This window comes from Ochotona curzoniae, unplaced genomic scaffold, assembly GCF_017591425.1.
Source record: "Ochotona curzoniae isolate NIBS_2020 unplaced genomic scaffold, NIBS_Ocur_1.0 contig_4792, whole genome shotgun sequence".
In the NCBI taxonomy this organism is placed as follows: domain Eukaryota; kingdom Metazoa; phylum Chordata; class Mammalia; order Lagomorpha; family Ochotonidae; genus Ochotona; species Ochotona curzoniae.
The window spans coordinates 4,117,005-4,140,799 of NW_024466389.1; the positions used below are offsets into that span (position 1 = coordinate 4,117,005).

Genomic DNA, 23,795 nt, shown 5'->3' on the forward strand with positions numbered 1-23,795 from the left:
ATGGTTCACTCCCCAAGTGACCATCACAGCCAGTGCTGCACCGATCTGAAGCCAGGAGTCAAGAACTTCCTCCAGGTCTCCACGGTTCCAAGGCTTTCAGCTGTCCTCGGTTGCTTTCCCAGGTCACAAGCAGGGAGCTGGATGGGAAGTGGAGCTGCCAGGATTAGATCCGACGTCCATATGGGATCCCAGGTGCGTTCAAGGCGAGGACTTTAGCTGCTAAGGCCACCGCGCCAGACCCCAACAAATAAATCTTAAAAACAAACAAAAGATCTGTCTATGCATCCCTTTCTGTTATTCTACCTTCCAAATAAATAAATCCTTTTTTTTTTTTTTTTTAAAAAAAAAGACAGGATGAACTACATACAGGCCAACAAAACACTTCACCACAAACAGTTTAAGAAACAATACCAAGAAAACCATATTTAAGGAAATATACAATAACAGCAAGGACATGGGTTTTGGAGGGACAGATTAGTGAAGACACAGGTAACCTATGCAATGCCAATAACCCAAAACTGACACAGAAGTTCAAGGTTACCAAGCCTGCAAGAGCAGTTTAACACAAAAGAAAGGAACGATTAGACTTTGAGCACTGCATCCCACCACTTCCCTCCCGTCAAAGGCCACAGCTGGGGGACTGACCTCAGGGCAGCGGCATGGTACGTGTCGACATAATCAGAAATGAAGAGCTCCCGGTTCTTGATAACAGGGTCTGTGATGACAAGTTCTCTTCCAGAGTCTGCCAAAAAATAAATTATTATCAATTAGTTAGGATAACTGAAGTTCCCAAACAAGTAGGAAAATTTCATAAAACATTTCCTGCAGGTTCACCTCCCAGTAAAGAGCCTAAGAAATAGTGAGCTGTGATTCGCACTCTCAGTGAGCTGCAGAGGAACAGCAAAGTAACAACAAGGTTTACAGCTTGATTGACTCAGGACGGATCCTGCAATTTTCCTTGTCCTTTGCTAAATCCTTCCAGTTTGCTGACATGTGTTAATAAGCATTAAAAGAAAAACGAGAAAAATGGGACAGGCATTTGGTATAATGGCTGGTATCGCTTGAACACCCACATTCCGTGCCAGAAGCTCTGGGTTTGAATCCCAACTGCACCTCCAATCTCAGCTTCCTGATAATGCACACCGGGGGAGCCCCAGCTGGACAGCTCAAGCACTAACATCCCCGCACCAACATGAGACTCCAGCTGAGTTCGAGGCTCCTGGCTTCAGCCTCGCCCAGCTTTGCCTGTCAAAGGACATTTAGGCAACAAACCAGTGGATGAAAGATCAATCTGCATCTCTCTTGGTCTCTTTCTGTCTCCCAAATAAATACCCTTTCAGAAGAGAAGAAAAACTTATTTCCCACTAATTTTTCAACTACTAAAATATCTTGTGATATTGTTCACTATTTTTTATTGCTAAATATTCCAAAATGGATTGAAACCACATAGACTTAAAAACATTACCAAGTCAATATTTTAAAATGAAACAAGTTTGACTCTTTGAATAGGCATTTTCACAGTTTCAAAGAAGTAAACTAATAAAATACAAAATAAAACATCATTTCAAGACTGTGACAAGACAAGCGGCATGCTCACTTAGCACCTCCCAGCACAGCCCTGCCGGGCGACGGGAGGGACAGCACAGCCCTGCGGGGCGACGGAGGGGACAGCACAGGCTTCAGGGCCGGACAGCGCCCCCGGGCCCAAAATGATCAGCAAGTGACAACGGAAGTCAACTAGCACCTCACAGCCTGTATATGTCTAAACAATATAACACACATTCCACACACATCTCGTGTGTCAGTGACGTTAGCAGAACCACAGCGCTGGGAGAGAAAACAAGAAAAACAATCGGTAACCGGGAACTACCTTCCCAGTGTTCTTGGAATCAAGCGGAATCCTAACAAGTAATTCACAGAGCTCTGTTGAGAGAACTCAAGCGTCCCACCTGGTACAAAGCATCTCAATAATACAAGTGATTGCAAAGAAAAACAAATATATTCCAAACGAGTTGTAAATATGACTTGCTTGTCATTAGGTGAGAACAAGAATTTAAAAACTGATATTTTTATGTGAAAGTCCGAATCTACAGAGGAGAGACATATGAATGAGCTCTTCTTCCCACTGGTTCACTCCCTGAATGGCCACAATGGCCACAGCTGCGCTCACCTAAAGCTAGAAGCCAGCAGCTTCTTCTAGGTCTCCCACGTGGGTGCAGGGACCAAGGACTTGGGCCATTCTCTGCTGCTTTCCCAGGCTGTAAGTCAAGAGCTGGGTCAGAAGCGGAGCAGCTGGGACATGAACTGGCACCCATAAGGGATCCCAGCAGCACAAGGCAGAGGATTGCCTTGCTACACCACCATGCCAGCAAAGAACAGAAATTTTAAAACCCGAATTTACTGTTATTTCTGGTAAGTCCTATCTCAAAGGAAATGCTATCATCAGAACATGTCTAGAGGTTTAAATTAAAAGATAAAAAACCAACAATGATAGCAATTAGGAAAAATAAGGACATTGCAATGTAGTCTTACTCATAAAACCTTTTTCACAAAGAAAACTTTGACAGTGATCATCCACATTTAAAGAATGTTTCTAGAAAGAACCTAACTCAAAACTAAGCAAATAAGACTCAAACCAGTGCATATATTTACCATTTTCATTATGTCGATCCTGAACCAAATGTTGATACACAGAATCTGGAACTTCAGACTGACGGTAGTACCATTTGACGTTCATGAGCAGATGGTCCCTCTTACTCTGAAAAGGAAAATCTAACAGCATTAGGAACAGGATTTCAGGGGCCCGGAAGTGCACACCACACCCATGAAGCAAAGCCGCTGTCAGCAGGCGGACGGCAGAAGGGCCCCCAGTGTGATGAACTAACTCATTCCATGTTACAATTTCAGTTACCCTAGCCCCGTGCATCCTACTACCTTAACCCTGAATCATGTTGGCAAATATTCACAATTGCTCTCAGCACACGTCCATTCAATGAGCCAGGTACTGCACAAACTCAGCTCTCCCAGGCTGTCTGAGTCTCCCTCCACTTCAGTGCCACACTTGTACGGAACAAGGCAGGTGGGTGTGGGCTGCTGCGCGCCCAGAGCAGGAACCCGCCTTAGTGATCACAAGGCTCCGGTGGACGGAACAGTTTGTACACGGACAACGGAGAGTTCCAAGTTGACCAGGCTCCTGTAAATGCCTACAGAACACTTAACCATGGAATCATTAATAAACTTAATTGTGTCCAGCTCATTAAAGAACAGGGGTCAGACCTGCTTTTCCGCTATGGGGCAGCAGCTTGAGGCAGGCTTCTGAGCGCTGTTTCATGAAACCAACAGCGCATTAAGGTTTCCCTTGACCTCAGAAACTACTTTACTGCCCTTCCCCCATTCTTTCTTTCTTTCCTTCCTTTCCATATTAGGGAACACATTCCATCTTTTTCATGTACACAGACTTAAGAGCATAACGAGATTCCCACCTCCCCATCCATCCTCCTTCCATTCTTATTTTACAAACCCAAAAGGTGACCTCAATTCCACACCCCTTCACCCCTTCCTCATGGGCCTACTGGTTAGAAATGAATGAGAGTAAAGTTCAAGAAATGCCTCATGCTTGTAAACGACATGTCTTTACACTAAGGGATGTCAAAGGAGGCCTCCTTAATGAAGGAAAACGTTTCCTGGTTTAACAAGAAGTCATAAATACAAGCACAGCCTGTGCTAACCCTTCCAAGATGGCTCCAAAGAATCTTTACTGAAATACTCAGGCCATTTACAGAACCAGAGTAAACAAACTGCTATCCCAAAGTAAATATCAAGCATACCAAGACTGCGAGTCTGTGACTACTCCGAGCAGACACGCCTAGCAGGACAGCACATCCCTGCTGCTGTGGCTAACCCTGCCTGTGGAGAGAGAACATCCACACGCAGAGTCCTCTCTGTGCCCGTCCAGGTTTCTTCAGAATGCACTGACAACACAGCCACTACACACTTGATGCTACACATGGGAAAGAGAAGTAAATGTTGTGTGTAGCGAGCAGTAAAGAGAAAGAACAATTACTTGAATGGATCCCAACAGAGTCTTTCTAGGCTTAAAGACAGTCAAGAAATAAGACACAGGTGACCCACACAGCCGCCTGCATGCAGCACAAGAACACGACCCGGGGACATGAACGAGAGCCCACATCCTGACTGCAGCCTGGCCTGCCCCACAGGCAAGGCGAGCACAGCCAGCCTGAGTGGGAGACGGCACAGGTCAGTCTGATAGGCGGGGTCGGAGGTCACGCAGGGCAGCCCAAGGATTTTTGCGCCAGGAACTCAGGAAGGTAAAGGGTCAATCTTTTTTTTTCCCCCCAGACACTACAAAAGCCACAGTTTCTTCCCTGGGCAAGACAAGAAACTGCAGGGTCAGGAAGACCTTAAACACAAAGCAGGGAGAGAACAGGGAAGGGCTGGGGAGGAGCAGCCTACAGCTGGATGGCAAGTGGAGCTGCCAGGATTAGAAGCGGCACCCATATGGGATGCTGGCGCGTTCAAGGCGAGGACTTTAGCCACTAGGCCACGCTGCCAGGCCCATCAAATAAAAATTTTTTTAAAAATCTTTGCTTAAAAAAAAAAAAAAAACTAGGCCCTGTGCAGCAGCCTAGTGGCTGACTATCCTCGCCTTGCATGTGCTGGGATCCCATATAGACACCGGTTAGTATCCCATCCAGCTTTCTGCTTGTGGCCTGGGAAAGCAGCAGAAGATGGCCCAAAGCCCTAGGACCCTGCACCAGCGAGGGTGACCTGGAAGATGTTCCTGTCTCCTGGCTTCGGATCAGCTCAGCACCAGCCACTGCGATCACTTAGGGAGTGAATCATTGGACAGAAGATCTTCCTCTCTGTCTCTAGCTTCTCTCTATATATCTGACTTTGCAATTAAAAAAAAAAAAGACCTTTAAAAATAAATAAAAATCAACCAACCAAACAACAACAATAAAGCAGTATCAGAGCCAGAACTTGGCTGCAGCACCACAGTGCAGAGAGGGCGGTGCTGGGGAACCTGTGACTGCTCAACCCAGCTCTGCCCTGGTCCAGCCACAGGACTCTGGGCTTGCCACTGAGACTTTCTGACAGGCTCCTGTGCAGGGAACTGGTGGGGCTGAACCTGACCTGAAAGAACTAACCACTTTAAAGGACAGAAGCAGTAGATCTCGGTGCTCAAAGAACCTGTCCCCGGTGAGTGAGTGACCGACTGATCGTAGCCAGTGTTTCACAGAAAACAATTCTTTACTGAGAATGGCAGGAATCATTTCTTCACCAGAACAGGGCAACTTCTGGGGAAAGAGAATGATCTGGAAGTCAGAGAGCTGGTAAGAGATGGTGCAATGATGACAGCAAAGAATCACTCGGCAGAGCAAGCACCAGCGTCTCACCAGCTACACACCCCTCCCGAAGCGTAAAGATGTCCAATGTTAACAATTATGTTTTACAATGCTTGTTTATCAAAACCAAACCAGAAATTCTGACGCCTTGTGAGGTATGTCCCCATTACCAGGTGCTCTCACTGATTTCACCCAGAAAACCCTCAGGTTTATTTGTGTTAGCTCCATGATCGCCAACAAAAGACATTACAAAGGCAGCTGCAGGATCCTCTCCAATGTGCTACCGCTCAGTAACCAGGGAGTGGCAGCATTGCATTAAAAGCATTCAGAATCCTAAGACAGTAAACACAACTGCAGAAGTCACAATATTCCCAATTTAACCGTCAAATATCCAAAAAAACAGAAGCCTTATCCTGTCGCTTGGGGAACTAGCCTAAACTGAGGGAATCTAAGCTTGCAGTTCTACCTAAAATTATCACTGACCTCAGTGGGATCTCCTGACAACCTGAAAGGTGAATGAAATGATGCTTTTATGCTAGATTACTTTCCTTGATTAAAAAACAACAATAACAACAACAACAACAACAAAAACAAGTGGGTAAAATGATGTGCAAGAAATCTCTGATCTTTTCAAAAAAAGATTTATGTGAAAGGCACAGGGAAAGGGGAGAGAGGGAGATGGGACTTCCACCCACAGCTCCACTCGCCACACGGCAGCAACAGCCAGTTCTCAGGCAGCCTGAAGCGTGTGCCTGGCAGCAGCCAGACGCCCGGGCCGTCCTCCACTGCCTCCCCAGGACCATGAGCAGGGAGCTGGAGCACGCACTGGACCTCACGGGAGGTTTAACCCACTGCACTACAATGTCAGCCCCTAGGGTGCTTTCTACAGCTGCACAAAAGCTTTGTCTGATCATTCTCTTCCTAAAGGTTTGCAGATCAGAAAGTCACACGCAGGGACACTGAGGAAGCAGACAGCACGGCCTCTCCCGGGAAATGTTCCCAAAGCCACCGGGGTCACACAGGAGTGGCTGGAAATCTTCAATTCCTACCTTCACTAGCCTAAGAATCTGCTCAAAATCAGAAGACTAAAGCCAGAAATAAATCACGGTTCATTTAATTTCAATCAGCATGCCTGGGTTTCAACTTGGCTTTGGAAAAAAAAAAAAACAGAAAGGAGAGAGACAGAAGCTCTTCCATCCACTGGTTCACCCCTAAATGGCCACAACGGCTGGAACTGGGCTGATCCAAAGCCAGGAGTCAGGAGCTTTTTTTAAAGTCTCTCCAGTGAGTGCAGGGTGCCAAGACTTTGGCCCATTCCCCACTGCTTTCCCAGGCCACAAGCAGGGAGCCGGATGGGAAGTGGAACAGCTGGGATATGAACCATGAGCCCAAATGGGATGCCAATGTCACATGGTAGAGGATTAGCTGGGTGTGTCATGGTGCCAGCCTCAGGCTTTGCAAATTACTAAACTGTGTGACTCTGGGCAAATAACATCTCCGAGTTTTGATACTGGCACCAGACCAGGGAGAAGCTGAAATACTGCCTCCACTGTCTCTTCTTAAAACAGGGCAGAATTGGGTTTTCTCTCTCCCTACCTCCCTGTTTCTTTCTTATCTCTCCCTCTTCTCTACCTCCCTTTTCCTCAACCTCCTTCAAATAAAGCAAAAAAAGTAAAAGACTTTGGACTTACTCTACAAATCATCACAGTATCTGGTGCCTTATCTCCTTCAGCTACTGGGTTACTAACTGGTCTGTTTCCTCTTGTGAGTGTGGATTGAGAACAAGGACATTTCTCACTGTAACTGAGTAAACATCCTAGAATGCTCTTTAATCTCCCAGGGTTCAGGGTGCCCGAAAGGATTGCAGGATGCAGGAGCCAGCTTCCACAGGACTGTGATCCGTGCAAAAGCCAGGAGGGGGAAACACCCCCTCCCCAGGGCCTACCAGTTCATTACACACTCGCAGACAAAATTGACCCTGTTTATGATGACTGATTATCCATTTTCTTTTTTTTTTTTAAAGATTTATTTTTATTATTTTTTATTGGAAAGGCGGATATACAGAGAGGAGAGACAGAGAGGAAGATTTTCCGTCCGATGATTCACTCCCCAAGTGAGCGCAACGGGCCGATACTATGCCGATCCGAAGCCAGGAGCCTCTTCTGGGTCTCCCACGCTGGTGCAGGTTCCCAAAGCTTTGGGCCGTCCTCGACTGCTTTCCCAGGCCACAGGCAGGGAGCTGGAAGGGAAGCGGGGCTGCCGGGATAGAACCAGCGCCCATATGGGATCCCGGGCGTGCAAGGCGAGGACCTTTAACCACTTGCACCACCACGCCGGGCCCGAGGATTATCCATTTTCAAACAGATACATGCAGGCACTACGAAGGCGTTTACTCAGAAGCAGCATCATCAATTCTTTAATTCTTTCTTTCATTTGAAAGGTAGAGAGGAGAGAAGCAAGCAACAGAGATCTCCCACTCACTGACTCACTCCCTACACACTGCTTGGAAGACACTAGACCAGGCGGAAACAGGAGCCAAAAGTTTGATCTAGGTTTCCCACGTGGGTGTTCAGAGACTCAAATACTTCAGTGCTGCCTGCTGCCTCCAAGGGTACACACAAGCAGGAAGCTGGAACAGGAACAGCCCCCCCAAAGACTCCACCAGGCTCTCCAACAAACACCAAGTGCCTGCTGCCTGTGGAGAGACCAGGATGGTTCTGGTTCCTCAACTTGGTCCTGCCCCAATCCCAGGCACTGTGGGGCATTTGAGTAGCAAGCTTGTGAAGTTCCTTCTTCCCCCCCTCCACTTGCCCTTAGTCACTCTGCCTTTCAAACAAATCAATGAATCTTCAAAAGCAAAAGTACTTTGCATTTGGTACAGCAGCTAGGATTCTCTGTGGGGTGGCAGGAACGCCAAGCACTTGGGTCTGCCACCTCCCAGGCATATCAGCACAAATGTGGATCAGAAGTGGAGGCAGAATTTTATCGGAGGCACTCCAACATTGAATGTGAGCATTCCACGCCCCCCTCAATTATTTTCTATGAAAAATTTGTAGATGAAAGAACCAGAGAAGCAGGTCTTATCCAGCTGACCAAGAGGCTCACTGCCTCCAGCACTTGGAGTCAAGGTTACCAGCCCATTTTCAAAACCTACCAGTGGCACTCAAACTGAAAGACAGTTTTCAAGAGATGGCATTAGTCCTGGGGCAGCACAGGATTTAAATCACATTGTATCAAATGCTGAAGCACGAGGGTGGAACTCTAGCAAGGGGCAGATGGCTTTTTACACTTTCCAGCCAAGAGACAGAAGTAACTGGTTACACAAAACCCCCATAGAAGGATGATGTACTTTATTTTTTTTAAAGATTTATTTATTTATTGGAAAGTCAGATATACAAAGAGGAGGAGAAACAGAGAGGAAGATCTTCTGTCTGATGATTCACTCCCCAAGTGACCGCAACGGCCAATGCTATGCTGGTTCAAAGCCAGGAGCCAGGAACTTCTTCCGGGTATCCCACACGGGAGTGCAGAGTCCCAAGGCTTTGGGCCATCCTCGACTGCTTTCCCAGGGCACAAGCAGAGAGCTGGATGGGAAGTGGAGCTGCCGGGATTAGAACTGGTGCCGATATGGGACCCGGGGGGCATTCAAGGTGAGGACTTTAGCCGCTAGGCCACTGTGCCGGGCCCAAGGATGTACTTTATAAGGTACTGATAGGTAAGACTGGAATGATCAGAAATAATTTCAACAACACACTTTCTTGATGATGACTTACAAAAACTTTTCTTTTGTTAAATTATTTTTATGGTTTAATCTGGACATTAAAAAACCCCACTGTCATGATAGGATCAAACTGCATGAAAATTAAATTGTCCCTCAACCACTAACCAAGCAATCAATCAAAACTCAGTAAGACGTTTTCGATGTGGGGCTTACATTACAGGTGAAGACTCCTATTTTCACACCACTAATTATTGGTTTCTGTGGGGACTTTTGTTTTTGTTTTCAATGAAGAGACCAAAACTCAGCGCTTGTGTAGTTTTGATAGAACGTGGCCTCTCCTGTGACGCATGCATCATACTGTGATGTCCTCAAAGTTACCACAGAGACCAAGCTCTACACTCAGGAGCACTGGAAGACTAACACCCAGAAACTCATGAACTCTCCAGGTGGCTGGTTCAGCAGGGTTCCTCCCTGTGACTGGGGGCGTCAGACAGGGGAAGACCAGCCCCCAAGAGGACAGGCACCATGGGACCCCAGATCAAACCAAACAGCGTGACGGGAACCAGCGCTCAAACTGGAGACAGGTCTCCAGCCCCTCCTCTGCTACTCTTGGACCTCTGACCTTGGACGAATCAAGGTGACTTCACCTGCTTCTCTGACCTGGAACTGAGCATGTCTCCGGCTTGCCTGGCTCTCCAGTCTGTAGACAAAACAGCCTCTGAGGGGCTGCTGTGCCTCCTTAATCGAGTGTGCCAATTCCCATACAAGTAGCTGTGTGTGTGCACACATGTGTGAGCAAGCATACTGCAAAAAGTTTATGGGAAACCGTTTATTTAGGCACAAAAATTGTGTAACTTGTGCAGTTTTTTCTAATAAATCCTCAAGAACTTTTTGTGAACACACACCCCCCACATGAAGAGATTCCACAATTTCTGTACCAAAAGTAGTTCACTTTTTATTCCATCTTCCACTAACTCTTTTTAAAACATCCACATACTATTCCTACTGACTCTGTCTCTGAAGAACCTTCACGAATACACACACACCCCAAAATGAACACCAAATTCAGGCATTCCGAGGACTCCAAGTTCATGTCCGAGTAACATTTACCAAAACCCAATTCACAGCTGCTGTGCTTACAATTGTGAAACCTGTAGACAAAAGCCAAGATGAATCCCTTCCTGAATAGATTTTGCATCTCGATAATATTCCACGTCGATAGTTTACACAGCGGTTCTCAAATGTTGCCAATGCAGGCTTCCTTGCATCACTGAAAATTATTGAGGACTTCAAAGAACTTCTGCTTAGGTAGGCTATATCTCACCATCATTTTTCGTATTGGAAAATAAAAAGTTCAAAGATTTGCTTATGAATTCATTTAATAACAGCAATAAAAGCACTACATGTTAATATAAATTATAATTTATAATTTAAATTTAGCTAATTTATTTTAACTGAAAGCTAAGCTTACAATACATGTGATCTACCTACATGTTTCTCTTATATTAGACTCTTATCCGCTTCTGCTTCTGCCTTCCACTGTAGAGCTGGAACTCATCATTTCCCTTCTCATGAAAGAAGGAAAAGACAAACGCTACGCAGGGACCACGATGACAACAGCTGGGCCCTGAGCCCCTGGACCACACTGAAGGACAGCTCGGTCACGATGAAGTCAATGGGCTGCACACACGGGCCCTTTCTGGCTCTGGCCATTAAAATGCTGTACGTGCGCTCCCCCAGTGAGCAAGGACACATTCCATTAGATATGGCTGAGACACCAATTCAAAACAGGACATGCTATTCTTATTCATACAGTAAGGCATTTCCATTGTGAACACCAAGCTAAACAGGAAAAAGAATTAAAGTCCAACACCCAGCTGTGGCCTGGCTTCCAATTCAAGGTCCTTTTCTGTCTGAAAACTGAGCTCTTGATCTCAACTAATATTTAGAGCTTTATTGAAACAAGGATCACCAGTGGCACTAGGAAGCCGTTATATCCTCTGCTACAAAGCTGGCACGTCCACAGGAAAGTCTGCCCTAGATAATTTCATTTGGCAATCTGTAACTTTAGATAACACCCTGATCTTTTCAAAAGTGAAATTATTTCCTATAGTAGAAACTGACAACATTAAACAAAATAAACTAAGACGAAAAACTATTAACCTACAATACAATCCTAGATTATCTGGTGCTCTGGAGGACCTGGTCTGGAGGACGAGGTCTCCACCCCTACTACCAAGCCATGTGTGAGCTGTGTTTGGGTGTGGACAAGCTTTGGATGGGCTGAAACATCCAACGGTAAGAATCAGATTGGGTTGAAGGCCACTGTTTCTGCTAGGACAGGAGGTGGACTGAGTAGGGCTGCTCATAAACCCCCGGGTATGCGTGAAATCTGGCATTGGGAGAGGTTCTGATGGAGGGGCCAGGGCAACTCCTCTGGCAGGACACAGTCCCTGTAGGTAAGCGCAAGAAACATGACAGGAAACAGCCCAGAACAGGCCATGGAAAGGTACCCACTGGCATACATTTGGCATGGGTCGGGGGCAGACCAGGCTGAATCAGTTCACGTCATCCACTGGGAATCTGATCACCAGAACAGAGTGAGGGTTGAGCCAGGTTTGGTTGCAACAAAAACCAGTGCACATTGCGGAATGCCAAGGCGAGGTTACCTGTACTGGATGTGACCACAGTGCCCAACCAGCAAACCTGAGAACCAGGAAGGGAGGGGCCGGAGCCAGCAGGGGGAATAGGGAGAATGTGGGGGTGCGCCCTGCTGGACAGCTACTCCCACTGAAGATCATGAGCTGGGATGGGGGCAGACCAGACTAGGCAGGGCTACAACACCTGTGGGCCTCATGCAGACTAGATCAGGGAAAAGCCAGGCTGGGCTGACTGTTTCTACCGGTGCAAACAAAAAGTTAAAGTGGGTGAGGGTTGGTTGAGCTTAGCTGCAGCATCAGCTGGCAGAAACAAGCACTGGTGGCTAATTCTGTCAAGTTACACTGCAGAACCACCTGGAGAGTGCATAATCCAGGAGTGTGAAAGGCCTAGAAGGGAAATAATGGGCTCCTCCATCTTGGGTTACCACTCCCAATGGAGGGCATGAAAACTAGGACAGGGGCTGGGGTGGCTAGACAGAGAGGCATGCAACAGCATCTGTGTGGGCTGGATAGTTGGGCTGGTTAGATGGAACTAGGCTTCAATGCCCATTGAAGTGTATGAGAGCTGAATGGGATGTGGGACAGACTGGACTAGTCTGCTACACATACTGGCAAACCAGGATGGGGGAAGAGCCTGGTGGGGGTTATTGTGGGTCTCTCTGACTAGGCTGCAGCTCCCACTGGTTTAGTGAGGACTGAGTGTGTACTGGGCAGAATCAGGCTGGACTGCAACACTCATTGGTTCCAGTGGAAGTCAGGGCTGGAAACAGAACCAACCCAGCGATTGTAACCACCAGCTGATTGGGGTGATGGACTGTACTGGGCCCTGTACTTGCTAATACATACAAGAATCTGGTCTGGGAACACTTCAGACAAAGTTTCTTTGGGGCTCTCCCCAATCAAACTGCCAGACTCAGACACTACCCATGAAAAGACAGAGGACAGAACAAGTCAATCAACCACCTCAGGTGTATGTTGGCAGTGAAAAACTGGGCAAACAGAGACTCTTAATATGGACTATGTCAACCAGTGGATTCTTCAGCGACCTCATTGTGCTTGGAGTGGCGAGATTGGCAGCGATTCCTAACTGTTGAACTATCAAAACCACTTGAGCAAGACCCTTGGAGCATGCCCCACATCAGGGACCTGGGCTGGGTGGGAAACTGGGTGGGGCTTTTCCCTTTATCTCTCCCTTTACCCCAAATAGATGACAAAAGCAATGTAGAAACAATGGTCTTACCCACTTTCCTATAGCTCTTGAACCTTTTTACCATAATTAACTATGTTAAGCTTGTAAAAAATATAATTTTAAAAAAATGGAAAAGTAAAAAAAAAAAAAAAAAAAAAAAAAGAAGGGGCCAGGCACATTGGCTCAGCTGTTCAATCCTTCACCTGCAAGCACCAGCATCCCATATGGGTGCCAGTTCAAGTCCCAGCTGTTTCACTTCCCATCCAGCTCCCTGCTTGTGGCCTGGGAAAGCAGTCGAGGACGGCCCAAAGCCTTGGGACCCGGAGCCCACGTGGGAGACCCGGAAGAAGCACCTGACTCCTGGCTTTGGGTCAGCTCAGCACTGGCTATTTTGGCCATTTTGGAATTTAGGCTTTATTGGTAGTTGGAAGATCTTTCTCCCTGTAAGTCTGCCTTTCCAATAAAAATGAATCTTAAAAAAAAAGGGTTTAAAATATATGTTTAGAAGTTATTGGTTTAAATGAAGTCAGTCTGCATAATAACAGGAATCTAATCACAGCTAGCAAACATGAGCAAATTCAAACAGCTAAGTAAAAAAGGGCGAAATTGGTAAGAACACTAAAAAATTATTTTTTCTTAGTTTATGTAAGTCCATCCATCTGTCTTGTCCCAAATTGCTTACTTTTTGCCTATCCAACTTAAAATGCAGGCTGCTAACTGTTAATACCTGTTGGTTGAATTTTAACTGCTCCACCTTTCTAACACAAACATGTCCTGATAATTCATCTCAGTGCACAGGCTGGACAACAAAGGCCGTGCGAGGGAGGGACAGCAGGAAATGAGAAGGCTCCTTAATCCGCAGGTCATCGATGCATGTGAAGTGAGGGCTGAGCTGAGCAAACGCAGCTGCAACAGGAAGCAGGGAAGCCAAGCAGCAGGGAAGCACAGCCCAGCTCAGCCCACCACAGGATGATTTGTTAGGAAGACCCCGTCAAATGGCAGCTCCAACACAACATCGGAGGGAAGAGCTTCTCTTGAAGATGGTTTGCACTCTATTCAGTTTTAAAAGCAAGTTTTTACTTTTGGATTGTTTTTCATCTTGGCTGATATTTAAAAATTATTAGGGTAGAATTTTTGCACTATTAAATGAACTTAGGGAGAATTTCTATTACCACACAAGGATAGCTTGCTGTGCCAGGGTGGCCAGTGTGCCAGGACTTGTTAGAAACCGTAATCCTGAACTGACTTCCTTTCTCCATGATACCAAACACTTGAAGTCACTGCGCAAAGCAATTCTGAGTTAACTGCAACTCCAGCTGCTTCAAGAGACAGCTGCGGACAAGAAGCCAGGGCGGTTCAGAACAAGATGGGGTCACGAAGTGTCCAGGGTTCATGCAAGTGCAGTGATGCCAGCACTGAAGGTAAGTGAAACGGTGTTAAAACACAGTTCATCAGATCCCATCAGCAGTGCTTACTGAGCATCTGCCAGACAGCAGGCAGGACTCTGACACTGTCGTAGGTGACACTCATCATGAGAAAACAGGACAAGCACCAAGCCCACAGGGCACCCTGTGCCAAGCTTCACAAACCACACACTCCCAGACCGAAAATGTCCGATGTGCTTAAAAGTCACTACACATTCATCCACACTATTACTAGTCTCCTCTGATATTATTTTCCTTAAACTTATGGACAGCAGGAAAACCTGTAGTGTGACTTGGCTGTCACACAGAGCAGAAAAAGGTCTGAACAATGATGACTTCCTACGAGTTCAACAACGAAAACTCAAGTGTGCATGCCTTGCTCACCTTCTCTGCTAAGGCTGAGCTGGTCCACGAAAATTCCCTCAAGTTTCCCTACCCTCTTTCACTATGTTTTCATTTTTTAAATTATGAAATACTTAACTGGCGGAAAGGTATAAAAATAATCTACTTGTGTTCAAAAACATTAGCTTTGGAGTACCCAAAGCAGCAGCCTGGACCCCTCTGCTGGATAGGCTGTTTTGCTCTCCAGGTGACCTTGACCTCACCGTTGATCACTCTCATCCAGACACATCGAGGAGGAGGGACTGCAGTGAGTAACCAGCAGTGCAGGGCATTGTTTCGCCTGCTTTGATGCCTCACATAAACCCTCCTAAGCCTTGAGTTCTTCAATAATCTACTTTGGTCGTCAGTACTATGCTGACATGACTCTATCTCCAAATAATGGATAAATATTTTACACGCAGATGCAGTTGTTGGGTAGGGTGTTCTGTATGTGACAATTAGCTCATTCACATATAATTAGTTCCACATTCTATATTCTTACTTGTAACCTACTTGTGTTGAATTACTGAGGGAAATGTTTTACAATTTTCTAACTACTCAATAATTATCCACAGAATTAAGTAAATCTGAAATATGCATGCCATGCAACATTATACAGCAACTAAATTATTGAAATATCCAAAATCATGAATGAATGAGCCTCATAAACCTACACCATCACAGAAAACCAACAAAACATAGCCTACACAACGCCCTTCCAAGAAGCAGACAGGACCCAAGCAGCCCAGAGTCCTCTGCGGAGCACACAGGACACTGCAGTTCTCGATGGAACAGACCGGGGGATCAATGTGCTCACTACATGGAAACATTACTAATTTCTGTTCTATAAAAATACATTAGACGTCGATAAAATTCACAGTATTGTAAACACTGAAGCCTAATTCACAAAAACACACACCTTACATGCCTATCTTTAGAAATATACAAGAAATTGTTAATAATGCCTGCCTTTGAGCCTCATGCAATAGCATAGTGGTTAAGGTCCTCACCTTGCTCGTCCAGGATCCCATATGGGCGCCGGTTCTAATCCCAGCAGCCCTGCTTCCCATCCAGCTCCCTGCTTGTGGCCTGGGAAAGCAGTCAAGGACGGCCCAAAGCCTTGGGACCCTGCACCCGCATGGGAGACTCGGAAGAAGCTCCAAGCTCCTGGCTTCGGATTGGCTCAGCTCCAGCTGTTGTGGCCGCCTGGGGAGTGAAACATCAGATGGAAGATCTTCCTCTCTGTCTCTCCTCCTCTCTGTATATCTGACTTTGTGATAAAAATAAATAAATCTTAAAAAAATAATAATGACTGCCTTTAACAAGAGGCTGGTAAACAAATTGTCACGCCAAAAAGTAAGAGTGCCTGGGGGTAACAGCAAGATCCAAAAGATGCCAAGAGATGCACAAAGGCAACTTACAGGGACTCCTGCCGGCCCCACCCAAGGGGTTCCCAGTGCTGCATCATCAGCTACAACACGGACAGCGTGAACAATCAAGAAGAACCAGGGTATTGCAACAGACCCAAAGCATTATGCCACAAAATATTCATTAACTGCAAAGGATATAAAGAAACGTCATAGCTGTAGGTCCGGGTCTCCCAAGGGTTAACTCTACAGCTTAGCCTGTTTCTCAAGGTGTAATAGGTTGGGCAATGTTGGCCTGATACATTTAGCCCCTGGCTTGACCCCAAGTTCCCTCTTCCCTGCTTCCCTTTTTTTAAGATGCCCTCGGGGGAGTTCAGGTGTTGCTTGAGCATTGGGAAAGTACTGGGAGGAGCCAAGCAGACTATAAAAGATGAGGAACAACTTTGAATAAATTGGCATTCTCTTTATAAGAATGACCCACTGTGTGTTGTCTGTTTTGTAACCCTAGTCCCTCCAATCAGCCCAGTGTATGCCTCCACCTTTGGGACAGGGGCCTAACAGGTCCAATCTCAATCAAGTGATCCAGCAGACACTGATAAAGGACCACCTGCAGTGGGGCTCTGCCTTAACCTAAAAAATGAGAAGCTCCTCCCTTGCCCTAAGAACAAATGACCACAGAAACAGAATTGAAGAAGCAGTCTGCAGAATAACAGCAATGCTCCAAAGCGGCAAGCAGCCCAGCTTCAGTCTTAAGGGGACACAGTCTGACAAGACAGTGGGGGTAGGCAGGGCGGACAAGGGCAGGAAACCCGAGGGGCCCCCAGGGCAGATGCCTCAGCATCCTACACTGGAGGGCAGGATGGTCCGGAGCCATGCAGCAACTCTGACAGCAGTGTTTTGGGGCCACTTCCAATGCTTCCACAGGCCAGGGCTGACTGCATTAACACTGAGGAAATGGATTCCTCAGATTCTCAGCGTTAAAAGCTGAGAAGCAAGTAAAGAAGGAAGTGACATGTAACTGTAAGGATTAATGTATGCTACTGTTATGTATTTCCATTAAAGATTAACTTACAGGAACTCAGTCCATGATGAAGCTAGTGTCAAGCAGTGGGAAAGGATGCACTGTCGTGTTGAGACTGTGGGAAGTCATCCGGGAACTAAGAGTTACACTAATAACTCCTCCTACTTAAATCAAAATGACTGTAAATAAAGCAAAGGGTGAAACAAACAAAAAAAAGCGCATGAGAAAAAAAGTTAAAATTAAAGTTGCATCAAAAAAAAAAGGTGTCCAGTAAACATCCAAGCAGATAATATTCTGCTGGTGAGGTTACAGGCGAACAAGAACAAGTTCTCATGAGGTTTCACAGAAGACAAAGCACAGCATGGCCCGGGCAAGGGCGTCCAGCAGCAGCCAGCAATGATGTGCAGGCCTCTGCTTCTCCATTTTTGATTTATCTGTGTGAAAGACTGAATGATGGAGGTTTGGGTGTATGACATAGAGAAACACAGATTTTCCATGTGCTCACTGAATTCCCATGTATTCACAATAGATGAGGATGGCCCACAGGAGTCTCCACAGCTGGCACCTGTGCCAACACTAGCCGCTTCCCAGGGCATTAGCAGCAAGCTGGAGGGGAAGCAGGGTCAACAGGACTTGGCATGTGACCTACACAGCAGCTCAACTTGCTGTGGCACAAAGCCAGATCTGACTGCAATTTATTCTAAAATAAAATTGGACAAAGTAACCGAAGCAAGCCTATGCATTGCAGGAATTCAGTGTCCAATAGGAGGGGACTCCAAACAAGGGAACACCTGAGAGTGACACAGAAACACTGAAGCGAAGGATGTGGAGGTTTCCACACCGACTGCTCAGTGGACAGCTCTCCAACATGTACTGGTTAGGAGCAAGCGGCACCGCAGTGTGTAACTGGATGGCTTTCATCTTTCACGTGCATCCTGCATAGGACAGAAATGAACAAACTCACAACCCTTCTCTGTGCAGGAGAAGGGTGAGGAATTCAAGCACACAGCCCAGGGAGCACAGGCTGACTTGGTGATATCTCTCTTCACAGTTGTTGGTTTTTTAAAGCATGTAAATGTATTACTTATTCAAAAACACTATTTGCAAATCACTAATGGTTCACCTGTGCCACAGGTCTGTGTGCTTGCTCTCCTTAATCCCCTTCCCGAAGACCACAGGCAGGGTTGCCCTGGCAGAGCAGGAACTAGCAGCCACAGCATTAGAGTGGACACGAGGCTGTCGGCACAGGGGTCTACGCCAACAGTCTGGTGCACACACTCCTACACTGGAAACTTCGAAACACATGTGGCGGCTACACCTCTCAGCTGCCTGTGAGAGCAAGGCACCCCTCCTACCCGCACAGGTGCCCTGGCCTTCACAAATGCTCTTCCTTCTTCTGAATGGAAGGCCTATTCCTGAAACATGAAAGCAAGATTCAGTGAATGTAACATTCCATCCTGTGCTGCTTTACAAAACAAGCATGAAAGCAGAAGACAGCGTCGTCAGATCCCCCTGATCCTGTGAGATGCCATTCAGCTGAGGCCACACTGCAGCGAGGACGCAGGAGGGCACTGAGGCCACACTGCACCAAGCAGGCAGGAGGGCACTGAGGCTGAGGCCACACTGCACCAAGGAGGCGGGAGGCCATCCATGAGGCGTTATTGAGAGTGCCCTGAAGGAAAGCCAAGCATGATTCTGTTTTATCAGAACAGTCTGTTTCTGTCCCTACAAACTCCTTTGATTACATATTACATCTTTCCAAAAGAGACAAAGCATTGATGGCAGTCTTCCTCACAGCCGCATTAGCGTGTCTGCTTGCTGCGTGGCAAACACTGGTGTTATCCATCACACACACTCAGTGTCCAACACAATAACAAACGGCCGACTAAGGCCATTACAAATGCACTGAGCTCGTCTTTGAATATACGCACTGGTAATTAATTCCATATGGTTTCTGCCTTTAAACCTGGAGGCAGGTGACACCTTAGTCGCATGCCATCACAGTGCACTCACATTGGCCATGAAATGTCACTTATATAGTTCACATCCAATTACTGCACACAATCAGCCACAGGGTCTATCACACACATTAAAGCGAGCAGAGCCCAGCACTGGGGCTGGGGGAAGCCGTCACGTGGCCTAAACAGATTTCTCACCTTTCAAATATCAAGGGGTCTCTTTTCCACAACACCCCTCCATGATCTGGCCTTTAAAAAAAAGAGTACTGCCCAAGCTGAAAGAAACAGTCAAAGATACGATATACTGCAAAGCCGAGCTCCAAGCGGTCCACATCCACTCCTTGAGTTCATGTACAATTCAGTAAAGGATCCTCCATATGAATAAATACATGGGAAAAAAAGAAGCTTTTGTCGGGTTAGTAACGAAACAATAAAGTAACAGTAACACTTAAGGAAGCGATCCCCAGCACTGAGGGTGCGACCCTCTTCAGAAGACTCGCTCACTCCACGGACTCCGAGGAACACAGAGCCTTTCCTGCAGCCTCTGCTCCTGCCCCGGAAGCTGCAGGGGCGTCAGCACACAGCTCTGGCAGTGTCTGTGTCCTGCTCGGCTCTTGCCCACGCCGTGACCAGGATGACCGCAAGCCAGAGTCAACACCTCGGGAGAAATACAGAAGTTCTCTGCCTGCTAACACCAAATATTGATCGTTAAAGCAAGGATCAAGATAACTTCCCCAATCTTCTATATTCAGAAAAGCTTTTACACTCAAAATTAATCTAAAGAACTGACTCTTGTCAATCACCACATCAGCTATTAATAACAAAACCCATTCCACAATTCAACGTTGGAAATAGCTATAAAGATACTTGTAGGACATGATCTTCTAGCCACAACATCAATCCCATGTCAGACTAGCATCAAAATCTGGCAGAGTTCAGTAAGTAATTATCGGGACATAAATGAAACACTGCATGGGAAAAGGCACCGAGCTCACGCAGGAGAGGAGACTGTGTGGCCCACTGCCCAAGGAGTTCACCCAGGCTGCTGTCACTTGACATTTATATGAAAATCAAGACATGGTAACTACATTCCAATCAGGCCCAGGAGCCCGGCAGCATAGCCTAGTACCTTAAGTCCTCACCTTGAACGTGCCACGGGATCCCACATGGGCTCCGGTTCTAATCCCGGTGGCCCCACTTCCCATCCAGCTCCCTGCTTGTGGCCTGGGAAAGCAGTCGAGGACAGCCCAAATCCTTGGGACCCTGCACCCGTGTGGGAGACCTGGAAGAAGCTCCAGGCTCCTGGCTTTGGATAGGCGCAACACCAACCATTGCAGTCACTTGGGGAGTGAGTCATCTGACAGATGATCTTCCTCTGTCTCTCCTCTCAGTATATCTGACTTTGCAATAAAAATAAATAAATCTTAAAAAAAAAAGAAAAGAAAAGAAAAACCAGGCCTGGGGGCAACAGTTTTTAAACTTTGCTGAGATTCTCCCTCTAACACGTGTATGCCATACGAACTACTGCATAGACGGTCCGAGTGGTCAGAGGCTCACACACGTTAGCAGCCACAATGCATCACGAGTTTATGTACCAGCCCATCGCTCCAGGACCCGAGCGAACCAACCACAAGCGCACTAGTGTCAACAGTTTTGGGCCAACTATTCCTGGGGGCTCACACAATGCCTGGCTCATAGTAGACATTTAAATAAGGTGAGAGTGGTTTAAATGACTGGCGATTAAAATGAGCTGTGCCAAGCAACAAAACAGTTAAGTCCCCTAATCTAAAAGGACACCACATAACACAAATTTCAAAGCAATCCACTTGGCACCAATCCAGTCAAGAACATAATCCCCACCACATTAACGCCAGCCTCTTCCTCTCCATCCACTTTTTAAATACAAAAATGAGGAGAAAATTTTATCATTAAGATCAAAATCCTGATGTTAAGTCAAGGCTCATGGTAAATGACCCACTAAGCATCTCATTAAACACATGTTGATTTGAAAAAAATCTAATTTAAAATAAACCGGTAACTTTTAAAATAGATCAGACTCTTAAAAAGCAAAAAGGATTGGAGGTTTTCAACTTGCATATACATACAAATCAGTGTATAACCCAAATGCAGATTCGGCTATTGTTCAAAACTTTAGTTGTGGCTATATTCCTATTCCATGACAGAGGGAAAGAGGTACTAAACACTGTCCCATTAAAAGCAGGAAACAGCATGAATATCCTCTTGGGTTCTTTTTGCTGGAAGCATTATATACAGTGACTAGTAATTTGATTTAGTTGAATCATGATATTCTTGGGTAAGAAATTAATTATATCAAAATTAGAATATATAAATCATACAAGTTCATTGAAATTATGATTCTATAATCAATTCACATCACAATAAGAGCTATATAGCAAAAAAAACCCACTTTTTTGTGGTGTGGTTTTAATCTGCTTTCATGCATCAACAAGACGCAGACTAGCTCCTCTAAGATCTGGTCAAATAAACACTGCATTTTTCCGTGTCCCATCACAGGGCAGCTCATGAAAATGTATGGTCCTGGGTCCGGCGGCGTGGCCTAGCAGCTGAAGTCCTCATCCTGAATGCGCAGAGATCCCATATGGGAGCCGGATCTAATCCCGGCAGCTCCACTTCCCATCCAGCCCCTGCTTGTGGCCTGGGAAAGCAGTCAAGGACGGCCCAATGCCTTGGGACCCTGCACTCACGTGGGACACCAGGAGGTAGTTCCTGGCTCCTGGCTTCGGATCAGCACAGCACCAGCCGTTGCTCTAACTTAGGGAGTGAACCATCAGAGGGAAGATCTTCCTCTCTGTCTCTCCTCCTTTCTGTATATAAGACTTGCAATAAAAATAAATCTTTTTAAAAAATGTATAACCCTCGGGCCCGGCGCGGTGGCCCAAGTGGTTAAAGTCCTCACCTTGCACACCCGGGATCCCATATGGGCACCGGTTCTATCCCGGCAGCCCCGCTTCCCTTCCAGCTCCCTGCCTGTGGCCCGGGAAAGCAGTCGAGGACGGCCCAAAACTTTGGGACCCTGCACCCGCATGGGAGACCCGGAAGAGGCTCCTGGCTTTGGATCGGCATAGCATCGGCCGTTGCGCTCACTTGGGGAGTGAATCATTGGATGGACGGAAGATCTTCCTCTCTGTCTCTCCTCTCTGTATATCTGCCTTTCCAATAAAAAAAAGATAAAAATAAATCTTTAAAAAAAAATGTATAGCCCTTAATTAAGCATGGATGGAGCAAACTTCATGAAAATAAAATCTTCTAAATTAACATGGGGGGAAAAGTATTCTTTACAAACAATATTTCTGTCTTACAAGCATGATGCATTCATAAAATGGACGTGGTAATAAATAAACAATCTGCTCTGCAGGAGCGTGCAGGTTTTCTTTCCATTTTTAAATGAATATTAATTTTACTACTTTTATTATTATTATCCTCGTCATCATTTTATGATACAGTTCCATGCACCCTGAGGTTTCCCTTATCCCCTCCCCTCACTGAGTTCCCCTATATCATTTCTATAGCATAGTTCTTCACATACAGTCATATGTCCATCATTGCGGGCATGGACAATGAATGACAGAGTCCAGCATTCTATTGTTGAGGTATAGTGAACAGCTTCATTCGGAATCGATCCTTAGTCTAGAAGTAGAGATGCATGCTGTATTGTATCCTCACATCTGGATAAGATAGTATCCATTACACAGTTACTATACATCCCCTTAAATGAAAAGCCACAATACAAAATCAACAAGAAAAAACCAAGAAATTTACAATGCCATGAAGTTAAATAACATGCCACTGAATGACTAAATGTCACTAAAGAAATGAAAAAAAAATTAACAATCTTCTTGAATAAAACGATGCTACTGTATGATCTATGAGTCAGAGAAGAATTTAGGGCTCGGTGTTAGCCCAGGGCTTGTGGTAGTCCACAAGTAGGGAGCTGGATGGGAAGTGGAGCTGCCGGGATTAGAACCGGTGCCCATATGGGATCCCAGCGCGTTCAAGTCGAGGACTCTAGCCGCTAGGCCACGCCGCCGGGCCCTAAAAAATAAGTCTTAAAAAAGAATTTAATGAGAAAAAAATGCTATTTTGAAGAAATTAAAAAAAAATCAAAATCCACGATATAGTTTTTGCTGATCTTTGTGGGTGAGATATGTCTCCTATCTCCTATAGGCAACATAGATGGGTTCTGTTTTCTTAAATCCAGTCTATGAATGCATGACATCTGATTGATGAGCCTAAGACACTTACATTCAGGGTTAGTATAAATAGGTGGTATTTTGGTCCTGTCATAGTAGCAATAGGTTGTTCATTGATTTAGTGTTCTGTTGTTATTTTACTGGGATGTTCTCCACATTTGCCTTTGGTTCTGGTGGGTGCTATTTCTTTTCTGACAGAAAAAAAGAGAACAGCTTTAAATATCATTTGAAGGGTAGGTTTGGAAGAGGCAAATTTACCTTCTTTACTGTGGAAGAATTTTATTTCATTTTCAAAGACAAAGGAAAGCTTTGGTTGGTACATTATCCTGGGCTGACAATTTTTTTTTTAAAAGAATCTTGAATATGTCACTCCATTCTTTTCTGGCCAGTAGAGTTTCCTGTGTGAGATTAGTGGTGAATTTATTCGCCATTCCTATATATGTATCAACTGATTTTTTTATTACTTGCACATTTAA

The 23,795-nt window shown here is 45.8% G+C and overlaps 1 protein-coding gene across 1 annotated transcript in view; it reads right to left on the reverse strand.

Annotated features, from left to right (window-relative positions):
• The window catches only part of RERE (arginine-glutamic acid dipeptide repeats), a 348,281-nt gene that overhangs the window by 165,137 nt on the left and 159,349 nt on the right, over positions 1-23,795 (reverse strand). The window contains exons 5-6 of the mRNA XM_040987860.1: positions 2,653-2,758; positions 646-742 (exon numbers count right to left, since the gene is read on the reverse strand). Coding sequence (XP_040843794.1) covers positions 646-742; positions 2,653-2,758 — 203 coding nt within the window. The remainder of the gene's footprint in view (positions 1-645; positions 743-2,652; positions 2,759-23,795) is intronic.